The following is a 17,070-nucleotide window of genomic DNA, read 5'->3' on the forward strand; positions in this document are numbered from 1 at the left end:
TGCATTGTTTCGACACAAAGCTTTAGTGTGTGGTCTATCATATTGAACTAAACAAACCACAATCATAGATTCAAACTGTTTGATGGGCATCTTTGTCATTTTCAGATTCAATATTTCTCTTAAAAAAAGTGGAACATTTTATTACAAAAGCGACACAATTGATATCTAAACGCGGAAGTATTCGCTTTAAAAAGAGTATTGCTTTAATAAACGACGTTTGTAAGTCGCCTGGGATTTATTGTTAGCCACTTTCCCGTATGCCCGTGCGTCAATTAGTCAGACAATAAACTGATTCCTTCCATTACTTCATCAGTACAAGTATTTTTTCTTGAAACTTGATACATGCACAGAGGGTAATATTGTAGAAAACACGTGTTTCGTGTAGTTGCTGTAGCAACGAAGTATAAATGTCCATGTGAACACAAATCTCTGCATGTCACGTGTACCAAAACGCCAATTCATACGTTGGTTCTAGTTAATATAGGGCAAAAACAATCCGATCCACAAATAGATAACATTTCGATGTCTGGTGACCCCACGTTTTTTTTTTAATTGTTTTTAGCTCGACTATTCAAAGAATAGTCTAGCTATTCTACTCACCCTGGCGTCGGCGTCGGTGTCGGCGTCGGCGTCGGCGTCACACCTTGGTTAAGTTTTTGCATGCAAGTACATACAGCCATCAATTAAAGGCATATAGCTTTGAAACTTATTTTTTCTTTTTTTAGGTCAATTACCAACCTCTCTGGGTCAAGTCCCATAACTCTGACATGTATTTTGAGCAAATTATGCCCCCTTTTGGACTTAGAAAATTTTGGTTAAAGTTTTACATGCAAGTTACTATCTCCAAAACTAATGCAGATATTGATTTGAAACTTCACATGTGTCTTCGGGGTTATAAAACTGGTTGTTAGCAGCAAGTCCCATAACGCTGACTTTCATTTTGGCCAAATTATGCCCCCTTTTGGACTTAGAAAATTCTGGTTAAAGTTTTGCGTGCAAGTACATACAGCTATTTCTAAAAGGCATATAGATTTGAAACTTATTTTTTCCTTTTTTAGATCAATTACCAACCTCACTGGGTCAAGACCCATAACTCTGACATGTATTTTGAGCAAATTATGCCCCCGTTTAGACTTAGAAAATTTTGGTTAAAGTTTTACATGCAAGTTACTATCTCCAAAACTAATGCAGATATTGATTTGAAACTTCACATGTGTCTTCGGGGTTATAAATCTAGTTGATAGCAGCAAGTCCCATAACTCTGACCTTTATTTTTGCCAAATTATGCCCCCTTTTGGACTTAGAAAATTCTGGTTAAAGTTTTGCGTGCAAGTACATACAGCTATTTCTAAAAGGCATATAGATTTGAAACTTATTTTTTTTCTTTTTCTAGATCAATTACCAACCTCATTGGGTCAAGTCCCATAACTCTGACATTTTTTTGTGCAAATTATGCCCCCTTTCAGACTTAGAAAATTTTGGTTAAAGTTTTACATGCAAGTTACTATCTCCAAAACTAATGCAGATATTGATTTGAAACTTCACATGTGTCTTCGGGGTTATAAAACTAGTTGTTAGCAGCAAGTCCCATAACTCTGACCTTCATTTTGGCCAAATTATGTCCCCTTTTGGACTTAGCAAATTCTGGTTAAAGTTTTGCGTGCAAGTACATACAGCTATTACTAAAAGGCATATAGATTTAAAACTTATTTTTTCTTTTTCTAGATCAATTACCAACCTCACTGGATCAAGTCCCATAACTCTGGCATGTATTTTGGGCAAATTATGCCCCCTTTTAGACTTTGAAAATTCTGGTTAAAGTTTTACATACAAGTTTCTATCTCCAAAACTAATGCAGATATTGAATTGAAACTTCACATGTGCCTTCGGGGTTATAAAACTAGTTGATAGCAGCAAGTCCCATAACTGATATGCATTTTGGTCAAATTATTCCCCCTTTTGAACTTAAAACTCTTTTGATATTTAACTTTTTTGGGTAATATTTTCCTGCTTCTGGGACAATATTTCGAATAGTCGAGCTTGGCTGTCTTACGGACAGCGTTTTTTTTTTCTGGTATTATTTGAAAGAGTTGTGGCTGCTGAACAAAAGTTAGTAAATAAGATGACAATAATAATATGCACGAATAACTACAGTCTTGTTTTTTTTTATGACTGCAAAATGATAAATCTTTCACTGTAATAACTGGATTTCTGTTAAAGTATCAATGAAAACTATAAAGTAGAAACAAATTCAAAATTCTATAACATATTTTGTCATGTAATTTACTAGTATGTTTCCTTTTTCAGTAGGCAATACACTTTCAAATGATACCAAACCAGTTGCAAATATTTATGAAATAGATATACGAGGGCTGTTAAAAAATAACGTAGATTTTTGCTGTCAAATGTTGCATATTGTGTAAATAGCAATGTGAAATATATCGTTGTAATTCGCAATCTTTCTGTAATTTGGTCATACATTTGTTGGAACATTTTTGCTGATAGGCGAAGAGCGTCGAACGTTTTTATAACCATAGCTACGCATAGCCGGGGCAACCGCTTTTTGATCTGTCGTGATTTGATTCGATCGCTAATGTTCGCATTAATTGTTTGCCTGAAAATATGTCTAAGTGCAGCAACACGCCAGGGCGACATGCATCTAGAGTATGGCGTCATTCCGACGTGGGAGGCGGAAGAAATCAACGTTTAAATTAAGTGAGTATTACTGTTTATAATGCATGTAATGTCGTCATCGACTCTCATAGATAATAAGACAGTTGCTTAGTTATGGAGAAACTTTGGCGAACAGCAGCTGAAATTCATAAACTACGTTGAGTACCCTGCCCGAGATGCGTGTCATAAGTGTTCATACCTTTTAGTATTTTACCTAAACAACTTATTATGAATAAGTATTGCTCATTAAAATTTATAAAAGAAATTTACAAATATGAATTAATGCAAATTTAATGAAAGCATCACAATGAAGGCATAGCGTCGTTAACGTCGTTGAAATATGATCGCCGTGCGTCGGGTCCGTGTCAGTGACTGTTTTCGAGGAGGCTGATTTCTGTTAATTTCTTTTCAAGTACGCCGCTATGCCATAATTGTAACGTCAGAAAAAATGACACAGTTTTCAGCCTGCTTTGTTTAATAACAGGAAAACAAATCGGGTCGTGTTAGAATGGCCTATATAATTATACAGTATAGAAAAGCTATGATACTGTCACTGGAGTAGAAAGCAATATTTCATATTTAGCGAATTTGCAGACATTCAGTTAGATCTACATGCACTTCTGTTATGAGAATTATCTGGTAGACAGTGTGTCATAGATTACTGAAGACAAATAAAAACGTTGAAGGATGATATTTGATTTTATTGCAAAAGATAAAAGAAATCTCAAAGTTGGCTGCATACAGATACTTATTTCTTGTCAGTCTCGCCTTGATCTCTTCCCCTGAAAAAAGTTTTATAGATACGAGATAATATTTGAATGAAATATATAATAAAGGAGAAAATATATAGATCTACGTAATGGAAAATGAATTGCCATCAATTAATCCCTATTTGTGTCAAATTTCAATCCGATTTGTAAAAAAAAAAAAAAAAGAATGAAAAAGTCATCCTATGCTAAATAAATATTTTTATACACTGAGACATTAATGAATAAACAATGGTGGAATACAACAGTAGCATAAACAGGCCGTGGGAAACATAGTTTCTGTTGAATTTCATTGAGTCGGCGCGCCACAGCGTTCGCATGTTTAGGTCCCCCACAAAAAAACCCAAACAAAACAAACAAAAACACAACAACAAAAACCATGCCCCTTTTATGCCACCATGGTATACCATCACTTAATTACTTAATTTAAACTTTCACATCTAAATCACTTACTATTTGTGTAGTTCACTGTTGCAATAGATAGACATTATTCCGAACGCAGGAGCGATTTCTTCAGTATCGTCTTTCCAAACACTGCTGGTACCAGACATATGGGTATCGGACCTGGCATAGCTATCAGAATCATCAATGCCAACGGATCTGTCATCAGCTTCACCAGCAGGAAGCCTGCCATCGTAGCTACCATTGTAGCTGCCTTCGTCTTGACCACCAACGCATCCACCAAATCTATCATGATCGTGAACACCAATTCTACCATCGCAATCGCTACCATCAACTTTGCCATCACATCTACCATCACTTTCTTCACCATCGACTCTGTCATGACACCTACCATCACCTTCGTCAACATCGACTCTGGTATCGCATCTACCATCACCATCGCCGATATCAACTCTGCCATCACATCCTCCTTCACATTCGTTATTATCAACTCTGCCATCACATCTACCGTCGATTTCGTAACCATTGACTCTGCCATCACATCCTCCATCGCCTTCGTTACCATCCGCTCTACCATCATATTTATCACCGCCTACGTCACCATCCGCTCTACCATTGCATTTAACATCGCCTTCGTGATCATCCGCTCTGCCGTCACATTTATCACCGCCTACGTCACCATCAACTCTGCCGTCATATTTACCATCGCCTTCGTCACCATCCGCTTTACCATCATATTTATCGTCGCCTACGCCACCATCCGCTCTACCATTGCATTTAACATCGCCTTCGTGATCATCCGCTCTGCCGTCACATTTATCACCGCCTACGTCACCATCCACATTGCCATCACCACTACTATCGCTTTCGTCACCATCAACTCTGCCATCACATCTACCACCTCCTTCGCCACCATCAACCCTGCCATTGCATCTACCATCCTCTTCGTCATTATCAATTCTGCCATTACATCTACCGTCGCCTTCGCTTACACCATTTCTGTCACCGCATTTACCTTCGCTTTCTTTCTTTTCCGCTTCGCCCTTCTGTTCTTTTGAGCATTCTTCTTCATTTATCCACCGAACTTTCCTCTCCATCCTATACTGGGGCTGGCATCCATGTTCCCCGCATGTGCACACACTAGGATTGTAACGAATTGTATCTACAACCATCTTGCGTTGACTCGGCTTTCTGGTTTGATCTGAATTTTCATGTGGCTCTGGCTTTTTAGGTGGTCCTGAAATCGATAGACACAGTTCTGTACATAAAACACGTTTATATTAACTGTAAACAAATTGAATATGCAGATTATAGTTCAGGTTATAGTCTAGGCTGTAAGGTTTTGATACCAGTCTAAGATACCTTACCACTGGCCAATTTCAAATTTTAGGAACAAGCAATTAGATGCAATGGTTGACACAGTCTAAAACAATTAACCTTTGGTTCAAGGATGAAAAAATAGAATCATGTCATTTGCCTATTTGAAAAAAAAAAATGTGCAGACAAAACTTATCAGATGCAGGAGTTAAAGATTAGCCTCCAAATTTAGTTCTATACCCTTGCAACCAGGGGCCGGTTGTTCGAAACTTTAACCGGCTGTTAAACTAACCGGTGGTTAAATTTGGATTCAAAATACTAGACTTGGTGGGAAACACTGGTATGATGTTTTGACTCTATTGTAAAGAGTTTTCATTGTTCATAATTCTTAACTCATACATTTGTTTTTCAAAGTCTTCTGAAATGCCGAAAAATAACTCTAAAAGTTAATCAACCGTTAGCTTAATCGCCCGTTAAAGTTTCGAAAACAACTGGGTCCTGGTCTATATTTATTAACGATCCATGTCAGACATTTCAATTCCGGTCAAAACTTCAGAAGAGTATTCTCTATGAGGAATTTTGTATAAAACTTAATATGGGAAAAAATCAGTGCTAGTGTTATTTCTTTCATAAAATTTCGACGTACTTATTTGAAATTTCGAGATACCAACTCGACATTTCGAGATAGTAAGTCGAAGTTAAAAAGCTCAAACTTTCAAGATATGTAACTCAAAATTTCAACTTAGTTTTTAGAAATTTCGAGCTACAGAACTCAGAATGTTGGCTTAGTAACTACCATTTATGGACGTATATGTATAGGTCCTCTCCAAAACAAGGTATCTAGGATAGCCCTTTGCTAGCACCGGATGTTCACATCATATGATAACATTATTATTAAGGTAATGTTCGCACTGAAATCATCGCAATTTTAACAATGTTTAAGTTTGGAAGGTTTTCGACCCAGTTCGAGCCCATTTGGCTAAGAAGCATAATCATACAGTATGCCAGCGTATTGTTACTGGTTCTGACTACCATTTGAGACCAAGATCGGGTACATGGAGTAGATATGTGTTATGATCTAACGCGTTCATTTTAAGGATTATTATCTCACTGCTTGTATCAAGTCGTACCCGAATACTCCAGTTCCTTATTTGAACTTTGTACCTCTAATTTGAGTCGTACCCTCTCATATCCGTGGAAAATACCACTTAATTTATATCCTTAAAACATTTTATAACGATAATGTATATACACTTTTTGACAAGATTTTATTGCGATTAAAATATTTTTCATTTTCTGTTTTCTATTCGACTTTTGAAAAAGGAATAAGGAACCAGTTCCTTAATTACTCCTTATTCGGGTTTTCGATCTTACATACTCGTCTTATGATGTAAAGTGGTACCTCTGAGAGCAAGCACTTACAGAAAAACAGAGCTCTCTCTTGATTAAAGATACATAAGTTAATGTAAAACAGCTAGCACTTTTTTAAGTTAGCCCTGTACAGTAGGCAAAAAGTACTGACACTTCATTTGAAAGAGATAGCTAAGGAGCGTAAAATGTTACCAGCATTTTTCGGAAGAGAGAGCAGAAAAAAGTAACGTTACAAAAAGAAAAAAATAACTCATCCCTAATTAATTTGTTACATTCGCGAACTAGTCTATTCTTCTAAGTCTTGGTAGAAAGGAGGCTTAAGTTGCGTTTCGAAAAATGCTAGAATTAATAATAAAAAAAACTATCTCTTGATAAGTGATATGTCATTCCATAAAACTTATATAGCTATACGCTTATACTGTTTTTGGTTTCAAATCTAGCACTTTTTCATAATGTTATCTCATAATACTAATAATCATGACGCTGCTGCTGCTGCTGCTGATGATGATGATAATAATAATAATGTTATTATCTTGGCCACATCAGGATATAGATCCCTCTGCGGAATAAAGTATGTTATATCCGCATCAATCCCCAAACACCATCCCTAAGAGTGTTTGAAAGGTTAATAACATACTTTATCTGCCTTTATTATTTTTGTTCATTCCATAAATAGAGGGGACTACAACAAAACAATGCCATTATCTTTTATTTTTTTTTATTATCATCATTACTTTTGTAACCTGTTCTCTCAGAATTCATGAACTCAGATGAGCCGTAATGCCATAAAATGATTAAATAAAAGTTCACTTACTGTAATGAATGTTGTATAATAAGTTTGGCTTGTACCATTGGTCTCTTGTTTCCATTTTTAATTACTAAATAAAAATTCCTCCTGTCTGCTTTCACGGTTTTTGGGTTACTATGACTTTGACGTCTAGAACATTGACGTTACCGACGTTGTACGTCACTGTGACGTTGACATATAGGACGTTATTGTTGACGAGTAAAAAACGTCAGTTGGGACAAACAAATAAATTACATTTCCAATAATAATAATAATAATAATAATAATAATAATAATAATAATAATAATATAAATTCTTTAATTATGAAAGGTAATATACAAAGCGTACATAACATAAACATGCCATGAATACTTATTTTCAGTGTGGTTTAACCAGCAAAAACAAACAATCGTATACATGCATGCAGACATTCAGAATTCCTCTTACATACAAAAAAATATTCTTTAAGTCGGAGTTTGAGTGCAATAACTAAAAGTTTCCATTCATTTATCTGCCAGATACCCTCATGTAATATTGTAAATATTACTATGAGCCCTCTGATAACTGAACAATTAAGCCCCAAAAAGGAAAAAACAAAAGAAACCAGCTTTTGACTATTGTAGTTTTGTGTCGCAAGCTTTTTACTTTTTAACGCCGAATATCTACACAATTAATTCATCAGCTCATTTGACTTTGACAGAGGTTATGAAAAGTGAGACACTCCTCACGCTCACGTCTAGTTAGTCCTCAGTTACGCGAAGATTATTGTTATTATAGTGTTGATAAGAACATCAAATGGACTCTATGACCACAAGAACGATAAGTGTTTTTCAGCCGCTAATTCCAAACTGAACTTGCATACTAAAACCAATCCTTACAGCTCTCCTGGTTTCGTTGCGTACTACTACTTTCAATGTGAAAAAAATCAAATATATTACTAATCACCAACTGAAATGTCCCAAAGTCGGTTCGGCAAGTTGATTGGCACTTAACGAAATTCTCCGTAATTTTAGGACCGTATAAAAAGCAAGAACCAGACACACCAAAAAAGTTGGGGAGACAGTGTGCTTCAATCTCAGTTTTTTTTTTTTGTACTTCTGGAGAACATGGCTGTGGGCCGCATTACAGAATGGAAAGAAGAGTGGTCCGTACAAAGATGCAGTAGCGGTGAGAGTAAAATGGTGCTACAGCTGGTTAAGATGGTAATGTCGGCGATGTTGCTAACCAGCAGCGGATACAGTAACGGTGAAAAGGAAAGTTGTGAAATAATTCGTGAAGATGGTAAAGTCAGTAATTTTGGAGCTGCAATCGGCAGTGGAGGCAGCAGCGGTGAGAAGGGAAGCGTTGCTAAAGTTGATGATGTATGTAACAGAATGGAGAACAGCAATAAATAGACGAGGTAATATTAAAGGTACAGGTTCTAATAAGTTAAGAATATATTTTACATTTAAAACAGACTTTGTAGTAGAAAACTATTGGAAACTTGTTCTTCTTAGAACTGAGTTACAGGTCAGAATTAAGTAAGTTTCGTTGTAGCACAGCCTCAGTACAAATACAGACTGGCAATTATGAGAACCCGGCTGCAGAATAGCGTAAATGTCCGTTTTGTTAAAGATCTAGCGTAGAAACAGAATCGCTTGTCTTGATAAAATGTTTGCACCTTACACAAAAGTAACAGAAGTCGAACCAGATTTTTTAAAAACATTTCATATGTGGATATGTTGGAAATATTTCTCAGTGATTCCAGGCTAGTTAGCCAAAACCTGTTCTAACATTTTAAATGGAAGAATGTTTTATCTATGTATATATCCTTCATGAATATAATTTATATCATATTTTGTATATTATAAACGGTAGCTGCTAATCCAGTTCTTTTTACGATCTAACCAATGTCACATCTGGTTATCTCGTTTTCTTATATCAATTAACACCCCTATATAACTGAGCAACAACTCTCTTTGTCGTCAACACATTTTACATCGTGTATCAACATCTCTTTTTCTAATTCGGCTCTAATGCCGTTTTAGTTCATATGTTATCATAAATATTACTATGAGCCATGTGATAACTTTGATCAATTTAAAGCGCCAAAAAGAAAGAAAATTACGCCCGAGTATAACTGTTGTCGTCTTTGTGCCGCGAGTTTTTTAACGACGAATATCTAAAGTAAATTCAGTTTGATAGAGGTCATGGAAAGTGCGACACTCCTCGCACCCTCATCTGCCTAGCCCTCGGTCACGTGAAATATATTGTTATTATCATATAAGAACATCAAATGAGTTCCCATCACCTCTAAGAACACGACGTGTGCGTTCCAGTCGCTAATTCAGATACTGAACTTGCAACGACACGTTGGTACAAATACTAACCCCGACTGGTCTCCTGCGGACTACAACGTAAACAAATTCTTATACATGTACGAGGGTTGTTCATTTAATTCCCGGACAACCGCAGTAACTCTTGAACTATTTGATGTTTAGAAATAATAAAACAAGCATATTATACTTCAATCATATCTGTATTAATGTGCAAAATTTCATTGTGATACGACTATCGGTTTGTAAGAAATCAAAAAATGATAATACCTAGGAAACGGTAAGCGGCCCACGTTGACGTTGACACTTTCGACGTCACAAAAACGTCAATAATTCAGAAGCTCATTCTTTCTCAAAATAGCGACCAGCGGCCGTCATACACCTCTGATGTCACACTTTCTTCTTTTTTAAATCATCCGTGAGTATTCTATACGCAGTCCCCACACGAAATAATATCACAGGCTTCGGCAACTTCCCTGACGGTAACCCCTTTGTCATCTTCCAACATTTTCTGCACTGACGTTTCATTTTGGATGTATATTTGACATTTTGGTAAAAAAAAATGGAGAGGGGGTTGTATTTGGTGAACTGAAACTCAATTTTAGTATGAGTAACTTACTTCCAGGTCACAGCAGTGTGATTTTGATGTGATTTTACAGTAAGCAAATGTGACAAGAGAAATATCTCTTAGAAGGTACATGACCCCTACTTTTATCTTCATTTTATATCAGTTTTATCATAACTCTTTAAAATGAGGTAAGGATTTGTTCTCTGAAATGGGTCTAGCAATGTTTGGTAGCTCTTTAAAAATGTCAGTTTTATATAGAATATATAGGGAATACTATTTATTGTAGTGTGACGTTCTAAACATATTCACAATATGAAAACCTCGCGTTGTATAAAATTTCAATACAATCGGGTGATATTGTCGAAATTTAGAGCGGTCGTCCGGGAATGAAATGAACAACCCGCGTATATAAATAACCATCAATATTAATGCCCCAATGTCGGTTCGGCATGTTGATTGATTGGCATTTCACGAAATTCTCCTTAATTTTAGGACCGCCTAAAATGCAGGAATCAGACACACCAAAAATAGTTATGGAGACAATGCGCATGCTAGTGAGGAACATGGCCGTGAGTCACATCACCAGACGGCCGTACAAAAGCGATAAGCTGTGAATGCGGTAGCACTGAGAGGGAAACGGTGCTAGAGTTGATGAAAATAGCCATGTAGTGATGTTAGGGCTACAGCGACTAGCAGACGAGAATAAATATGATGAGAATTGTCCAGCCTTAGCTTGCGATCGATATGAATGTAGAAATCCATTACAGTAATGATTTAATGAAAGCCGATAACTTTAATAATATCTTGCACTATCTAGTTATAATTCCAAAATTAAACCAGAATAGTTAATGTGTGGAAGTCAGGTATTTGAATGTTTCTGTTTATTTTAAAGGTACCTATACGAAAGGTTGGGGTCATTTTAATTAAATATTAAAATCAAATGTAAATCTATGTCAATAAAATAACTGTTAGAGGACGACCATTAGGCATGTAGGCAGACAGGATCCATGCTGTTCGTTGTCAAAGCCAGTTGCCATTAGGGAAACCGTTAGCGAATAGCATAGATCCTGATCAGACTGCGCGGATGCGCAGGCTGGTCTGGGGCCATGCTGGTCGCAAACGCACTATGGTGCTGCTCAAATAATATTCTAGGACAACTGCTTAGACTTAGATATAGATAAAATTTTGGTCTCAGTAAGTACGTAAGTAACGACTTTATGCTACTTATTGCATGTAATAAGATCATTCCTGGAATTGATTTCGATTCCAGACCCACGTGGTACCACGTGGGTCTGGAATGAAATCAATTCCAGGAATGATCTTATTATCTCAAAATAGCAAATATATTTTCCCCCTCCGCTCGTAATAACTATTTCAATGATAAAATATATTCTACGAGCTCCTTCTGCAACCAAAATAATTATGTTATAATTTGGCTTTGACAGTTCAAGGATATGAAAAAAAAAATTGACAAAGAAGTGTATCAGATAAAAATGTTATTTTAGAGGCTTATTTTTTTTTTATAAAAAGTTTGCAGTATTTAAAAATAAATAACCATGTAATCGGGGAGCCAGACTCATGAACACCTAGTCATATAGCTTCTACCCCATCTAAACAGCTGAGCGCATGTATTGACATGCTGTCGTCTGATTTACGCCCGACAGGGGTAGCCAAATTCGGAGCTCGGTATAGATTTAATGACCACCATACCTTACATTTTCACTCATATCTATGCCACACGTGAAAATGATGCTTGTCCACTCTTGAAAGACATTTCAATTTTACACTGAAACAAACAAATATCCTTTACATATTTGGCATCTTGTAAACTTGTTATTGGGGAAAAAAATATTTTTTTTATTTCTCTGAGCAAATAGATAAGTGGCCTACATTCGATATGCTGTTGTCCTTCGATTATCGCATGCCATGCAGGTTTATTATCCATGACTATGTTAGAATGGATTACTTAGATATAATATTGCTCTTGTATTTGCATCAATGTACAAAACAAATGTTATGACACAATTAATTTACTAAATTAGCCTACTTTCACACAGGAAGCTACATTATCATACGAGCTCAGGCTTTCCCGACAGTAAGGTCATTCTTATAACATGTAAAAACTACGTAGGCTTACCGTTTATAAAAAAGCAATGTGTAAACAATGTAGAAAATTGTGTAAAGGCACTTTGATCTCAATCTGGAAATCACATAATGCAGTGCATAAAATAAAGTTAGATATGCAAATTAATAAACATACATTTACGAAGAAAAAAGGTAACGTGTACGCTTAGTATAGGTCTACTATGGAAATATATTTTGCAAAAGTTAAAACAAAGAGAAAAACACACTACATTTTATTCAGCTAAAAGTACAGCGTAACTGTAAAAAATCATGCCATGAATATCCTACCACTTTAGATTTCATACAGTTTGCCGGGTTTTAGTGATGAATATAACCAGTCTATCCCTCTGATCCATGACACTCCGTGCAAAGCATGGTTGCAAATTCATTCCGTGCAAAGTATGGTTGTAAATTATCTAAATACATGTACACTGCTGACTAGCGTACAAATTAAACCAACAACAAATCGAGTCTGCAATATTTACTATTTGTTTTGTCCTCGTTGCTTCTGAGGAATCTATTTTTCAGATTTTGTTAGGGCCTGATATATTATGTTGTTATTAAAGACGTTCGCGGTAGTAATTTCTGCGCATCTTTTTCACGCATGTACTGTATTAGATAATTTTAGGATTTTATTTAATGATAACATCCTTACATCATTTAAATATGTTTCAGCAAATAACTTTTTATTTACACTACAGTATGTTCTTTGATTTTAATGCCGACCGTAACTTTGTAAATTCTTGTCCGTGCTGTAATTCTGTCATCCATGAGGATAGTTTGGCATAAATATATTAACCTTAATGAGACGACGTTTCATGTGTAACACCCAGACCCCTTTCTGCAAGGTCAAGGTCACACTTAAAAGTCAAACAGTCTCTTTTGTGTCCGGATCGTAACTTTGCCATTCATCAAGAGGTTTTAAAAGTACTTAGCATAAATGTTTATCAAAATGAGAACCCTAGCTCCAAGGTCAAGGTGTTAACAGTGTTATTTTTGTGTCCGGTCCATATTTCTGCTATCCATGGAGGGATTTTGAAATATCTTGGCATAAATGGTAACTATAATCAGACAATGTGTCACGCGCAAGACCCAGATCCCTTGCTCCAAAGTTAGTGTCATATTTAGAAGTCATATCATAATAGATCTTTACGTGTCCGATATATAACTCTGTTATCTATGAGGGTGTTTTGAAACAACTTGGCATAAATGTTTACCATAAGGAGGCAATGTGTTACGCGCAAGACCCAGACCCCTAGCTCCAAGATCAAGTTTACACTTAGAAGTCAAGTGAAAGGTTAAGATCCGATTCGTAACTCTGTCATTAATCATGTTACAATCTAAATATTCTATGATTTTGTACCAGTTGCAAATTAGCTCAGTGGTAAAGCATACAGTCCATGTTAAACAAATATTTTACCGTGTGGGTTCGAAACTCACCATCGACATTATTTTTTTTCTCGTAAACATTTAGATTCCTTCATGAACTATGTGACAACACTATCATAAGCCGATATGGCAGGTCAGAAAAGTTTACCATTATATCAAAGATGATATTGACTAAATTCATGCATTTAAGCCATGCAAATAATAAACATACTGTTGTTTTATATAAAGGCATACATACAAATACAAACCATCGAAGAATGAAACAAAAATATGGGAATGAAAAAGAAAACGAAAAGAAAACACACACACACACACACACACACACACACACAAAACATGAAACAAACTCACGTAGATTCGACCCCACAAAATGATTTCGCGCAAGACCCAGACCCCTAGTTCCAAGACCAAGTTTACACTTAGAAGTCAAGTGAAAGGTTAAAAGGGTCTGTTTCATATCCGGTTCGTAACTCTGTCATTAATCAAGAAATTTCGAAATTAATTAGCAGAAATATTCCCCGATAACGAGAAAACGTCTCGTGCATAACAACCAGACCACTAGCTCCACGATCGATGTCACATTTAGAGGTTAACGGTTTACATGGTGTGTTTCTTGTCAGTTCCATACCTATTCCGTCGATGAAGACATTTTAAAATTACATGGCATAAACGTTGACGTGTCAGACGCAAGTCCAAAATCTCTAGTTTCAAAGTCAAAGTCAAATTTAGATTAAAAAGCTAACATTTATGTTTCTTGTCCAGTCAATAACTCTGCCATCATCAAACATTATTTGTCACAATTTTCCCTATGATGAGTTAGTGTGTTATGTTCAAGACCCAGGCCCTAGCTCTAAGGTCAAGGTTACCTTCGGAGAAATTTTTTCTGTTGTCGAAAAATTAGTCATACCTTAACTATTCTGGCATATTTTGCGCATCAAACTGTAGCATTCTTGGACAAACCTCGGGGGCGTTTGTCACTAATAGTGCTATCTCTTGTTTGAGCTTCAATTCTAACTTTGAGAGTTATATATATTTGTACTTATCCCTTTAAAATGTCAAGGTCAGTAGTGGCTATTGTCAAGTTACCTTAAAGACACACCACTAACTAACTGTAACCATTTGTATTTCCATAATGCTGTCTGACTAAAGTACATCTCCTATTACGCTATTCTTAGGATCTGAAAACGTGCTATTGATAGCCTCGTTCTGACGACCATTCCGTTAGCCAGACAGAAGGCTTACTTACAACATTTTGTAAGAATAAAAAATCTATATTTAGACTGGGTTTTTGATAGTTACATTTTTTATGACGTAAAGTGTCAGTCGGTTAGCTCTGTCGGTAGAGCACTTGCTCTGTAAGCGACTGGTCTCGGATTCGAGTCCCTGACAGCCTACACATTTTTCTTAATCTTTGACATTCAAACAAATCGTCTCATTGGTTAAAATAAACAAAAATAGAATTGCGTAAAATAAAAATAGCAATTCTGGAAATCAAAATGTACAGAAGACGATTAAGAATGGGTCATTCTCGGATCTTCGTTTAGAAGATCAAGTACTTCAGTCAGATTGTTCCATAATTGTAATTATACATTTTTGTATGGAGAAATGAGAAATAACAAGTGTCTAATTACAGTTTGACAGTAACAGATATAAGGCTAAGACAATGTATTACTAAATATATTATTCAATTAATGTAGTAGTATGCCCGGTACTTCATGTATTAAGGTGAGTTTAGATCACACTTTGTTTCTATATACAGTGTAAGATAGTTATTATTCTATTTTTTATAAAACTATACTGAGAAGAGAATGACTGAGTAAGTTTGCAGATGAAGTTATGAAAACCAGACTGAGCTTGTCCACCTGTCATCTTGTAGAATAGTTGTATGATACCAGTATTACCAGAATTATTTGCACAAAGTTCATGTGGGAGGAAAAGGTAGACCACTAGGTATTGGTGGGTCTTTAACTCTTCTAACTTGTTAAATACCGATGGATAAAAATAAATGCTATAGCCTATAATTAACGGTCAATGCGAATACGTTAATGTTACACACCGATAGCCACACGAAAACTACATGCAGATATAGACTTGCCACAGTTCTCTACTGCGAAAATCTAAAGTGGTAATTTTGACCGGGAATTCACGGCATGTATCGTCGCACCACGTAATTTAACGCACACCTATTTCGACGCCATTTCTGTTTTGACCTCGTTCTCGATTAACTTTGGGTTTCCGATGACGTAGTTACTGGGTGTAATGACAGAAAACATCATGGTTAATTTTACCGATAAAAAGGTTGCAAAGTTCGGGATTTGAAGATATTTATCAACTCTTATTTACCCTATACATGATTTTTAATGTTTCTACTAATGCAAATTTTCATCCATTTTAAAAACGTCCCTGTGGAAGCTTAGATTAAAAAAGTTACTGGAAATTTTTTTGTACGTCTGCAGCTGACTTTGGTGCTATCAAGGTCACATCACTGCCATGTGACATATGTAATCGCACTATTTTATGCACTGTTTTGGAAGGTGTACGCATTATATATCAATGCGATCATTACTACACACTTCATTTTTTTTCTCTTGCCAAGTAGGCTGCAAACACTGGGTTCATCTAAAGTTTTGTATAAAACAAAATGTGCCAAATTCCTCTGTAAACACTGCAGTCCCGAAAAATGAAAGAAAAAAATCAGACAATGTGTATTAAAAAAGCAGAGTGATTATTTATGTTCTTAGCCCCTTATGTTCATGAATGTTTAAATGTTTTCAGATTTATTTATATCATTTGGCCTTAATATTGATTATCTACTTGCATCTGCTTTTATGTCAAGTTTTACTGCAACATCCATGACAGTTATGGTGTAGCACATTACTTACAGTGATTGCACAAATATTTAAGCCAATCAAAAGCTTCGTAACAAGTATCATGTAAGATGCGTCGAAATAGGTGTGTTAGAAAAAAGTATGGCCGATCACACTAGTTGTTGTTTACCTTTTGATTTCTGGCAGTCAGTTGTTTAGAATAAGATGTTATTGGTATGAGTCAATGCATAAAAGGTTATTGTACATGCAACATCTAATAGAGTCACGTATGTTACTGAATGAAAAAGCGCGGCCATGTTGCTTGTTATGTGCGTCGAAACTGGTGAGTCTGGGATATATGTAAGGGCCCATACCGCCCTCCACCTCGCACCTCCACTCAACACATACAAACCCATACACTTGAACCCGACCCGGACTTTAGCAAAGTCCACAATCCTTTCAATTAGCTAGTGCTTTAGATCACGGTCAAACGATGGGAAGAAATCACAAAAAATTCTTAGTAAAGTACACGGGACGAATATACATTGG

At 36.0% G+C, this 17,070-nt stretch overlaps 1 protein-coding gene across 2 annotated transcripts; it reads right to left on the reverse strand.

Annotated features, from left to right (window-relative positions):
* Positions 1-3,334: 3,334 nt before the first annotated feature.
* LOC123559123 (protein qua-1-like) lies at positions 3,335-17,040 on the reverse strand. Of its 2 annotated transcripts, none has more exons than XM_053543916.1 (3): positions 16,934-17,040; positions 3,894-5,079; positions 3,335-3,455 (listed from the first exon to the last, which is right to left on the reverse strand). In XM_053543916.1, coding segments are annotated over exons 1-3 (1,191 nt in total). In that variant the 5' UTR covers positions 16,938-17,040; the 3' UTR covers positions 3,335-3,454. The 2 variants fall into 2 exon arrangements, with proteins under 2 accessions (XP_053399891.1, XP_053399890.1); XM_053543915.1 differs by lacking the exon at positions 16,934-17,040 and adding an exon at positions 7,345-7,447.
* Positions 17,041-17,070: the final 30 nt, after the last annotated feature.

The sequence above is a fragment of the Mercenaria mercenaria genome, chromosome 5 (assembly GCF_021730395.1).
Source record: "Mercenaria mercenaria strain notata chromosome 5, MADL_Memer_1, whole genome shotgun sequence".
Lineage (NCBI taxonomy): Eukaryota > Metazoa > Mollusca > Bivalvia > Venerida > Veneridae > Mercenaria > Mercenaria mercenaria.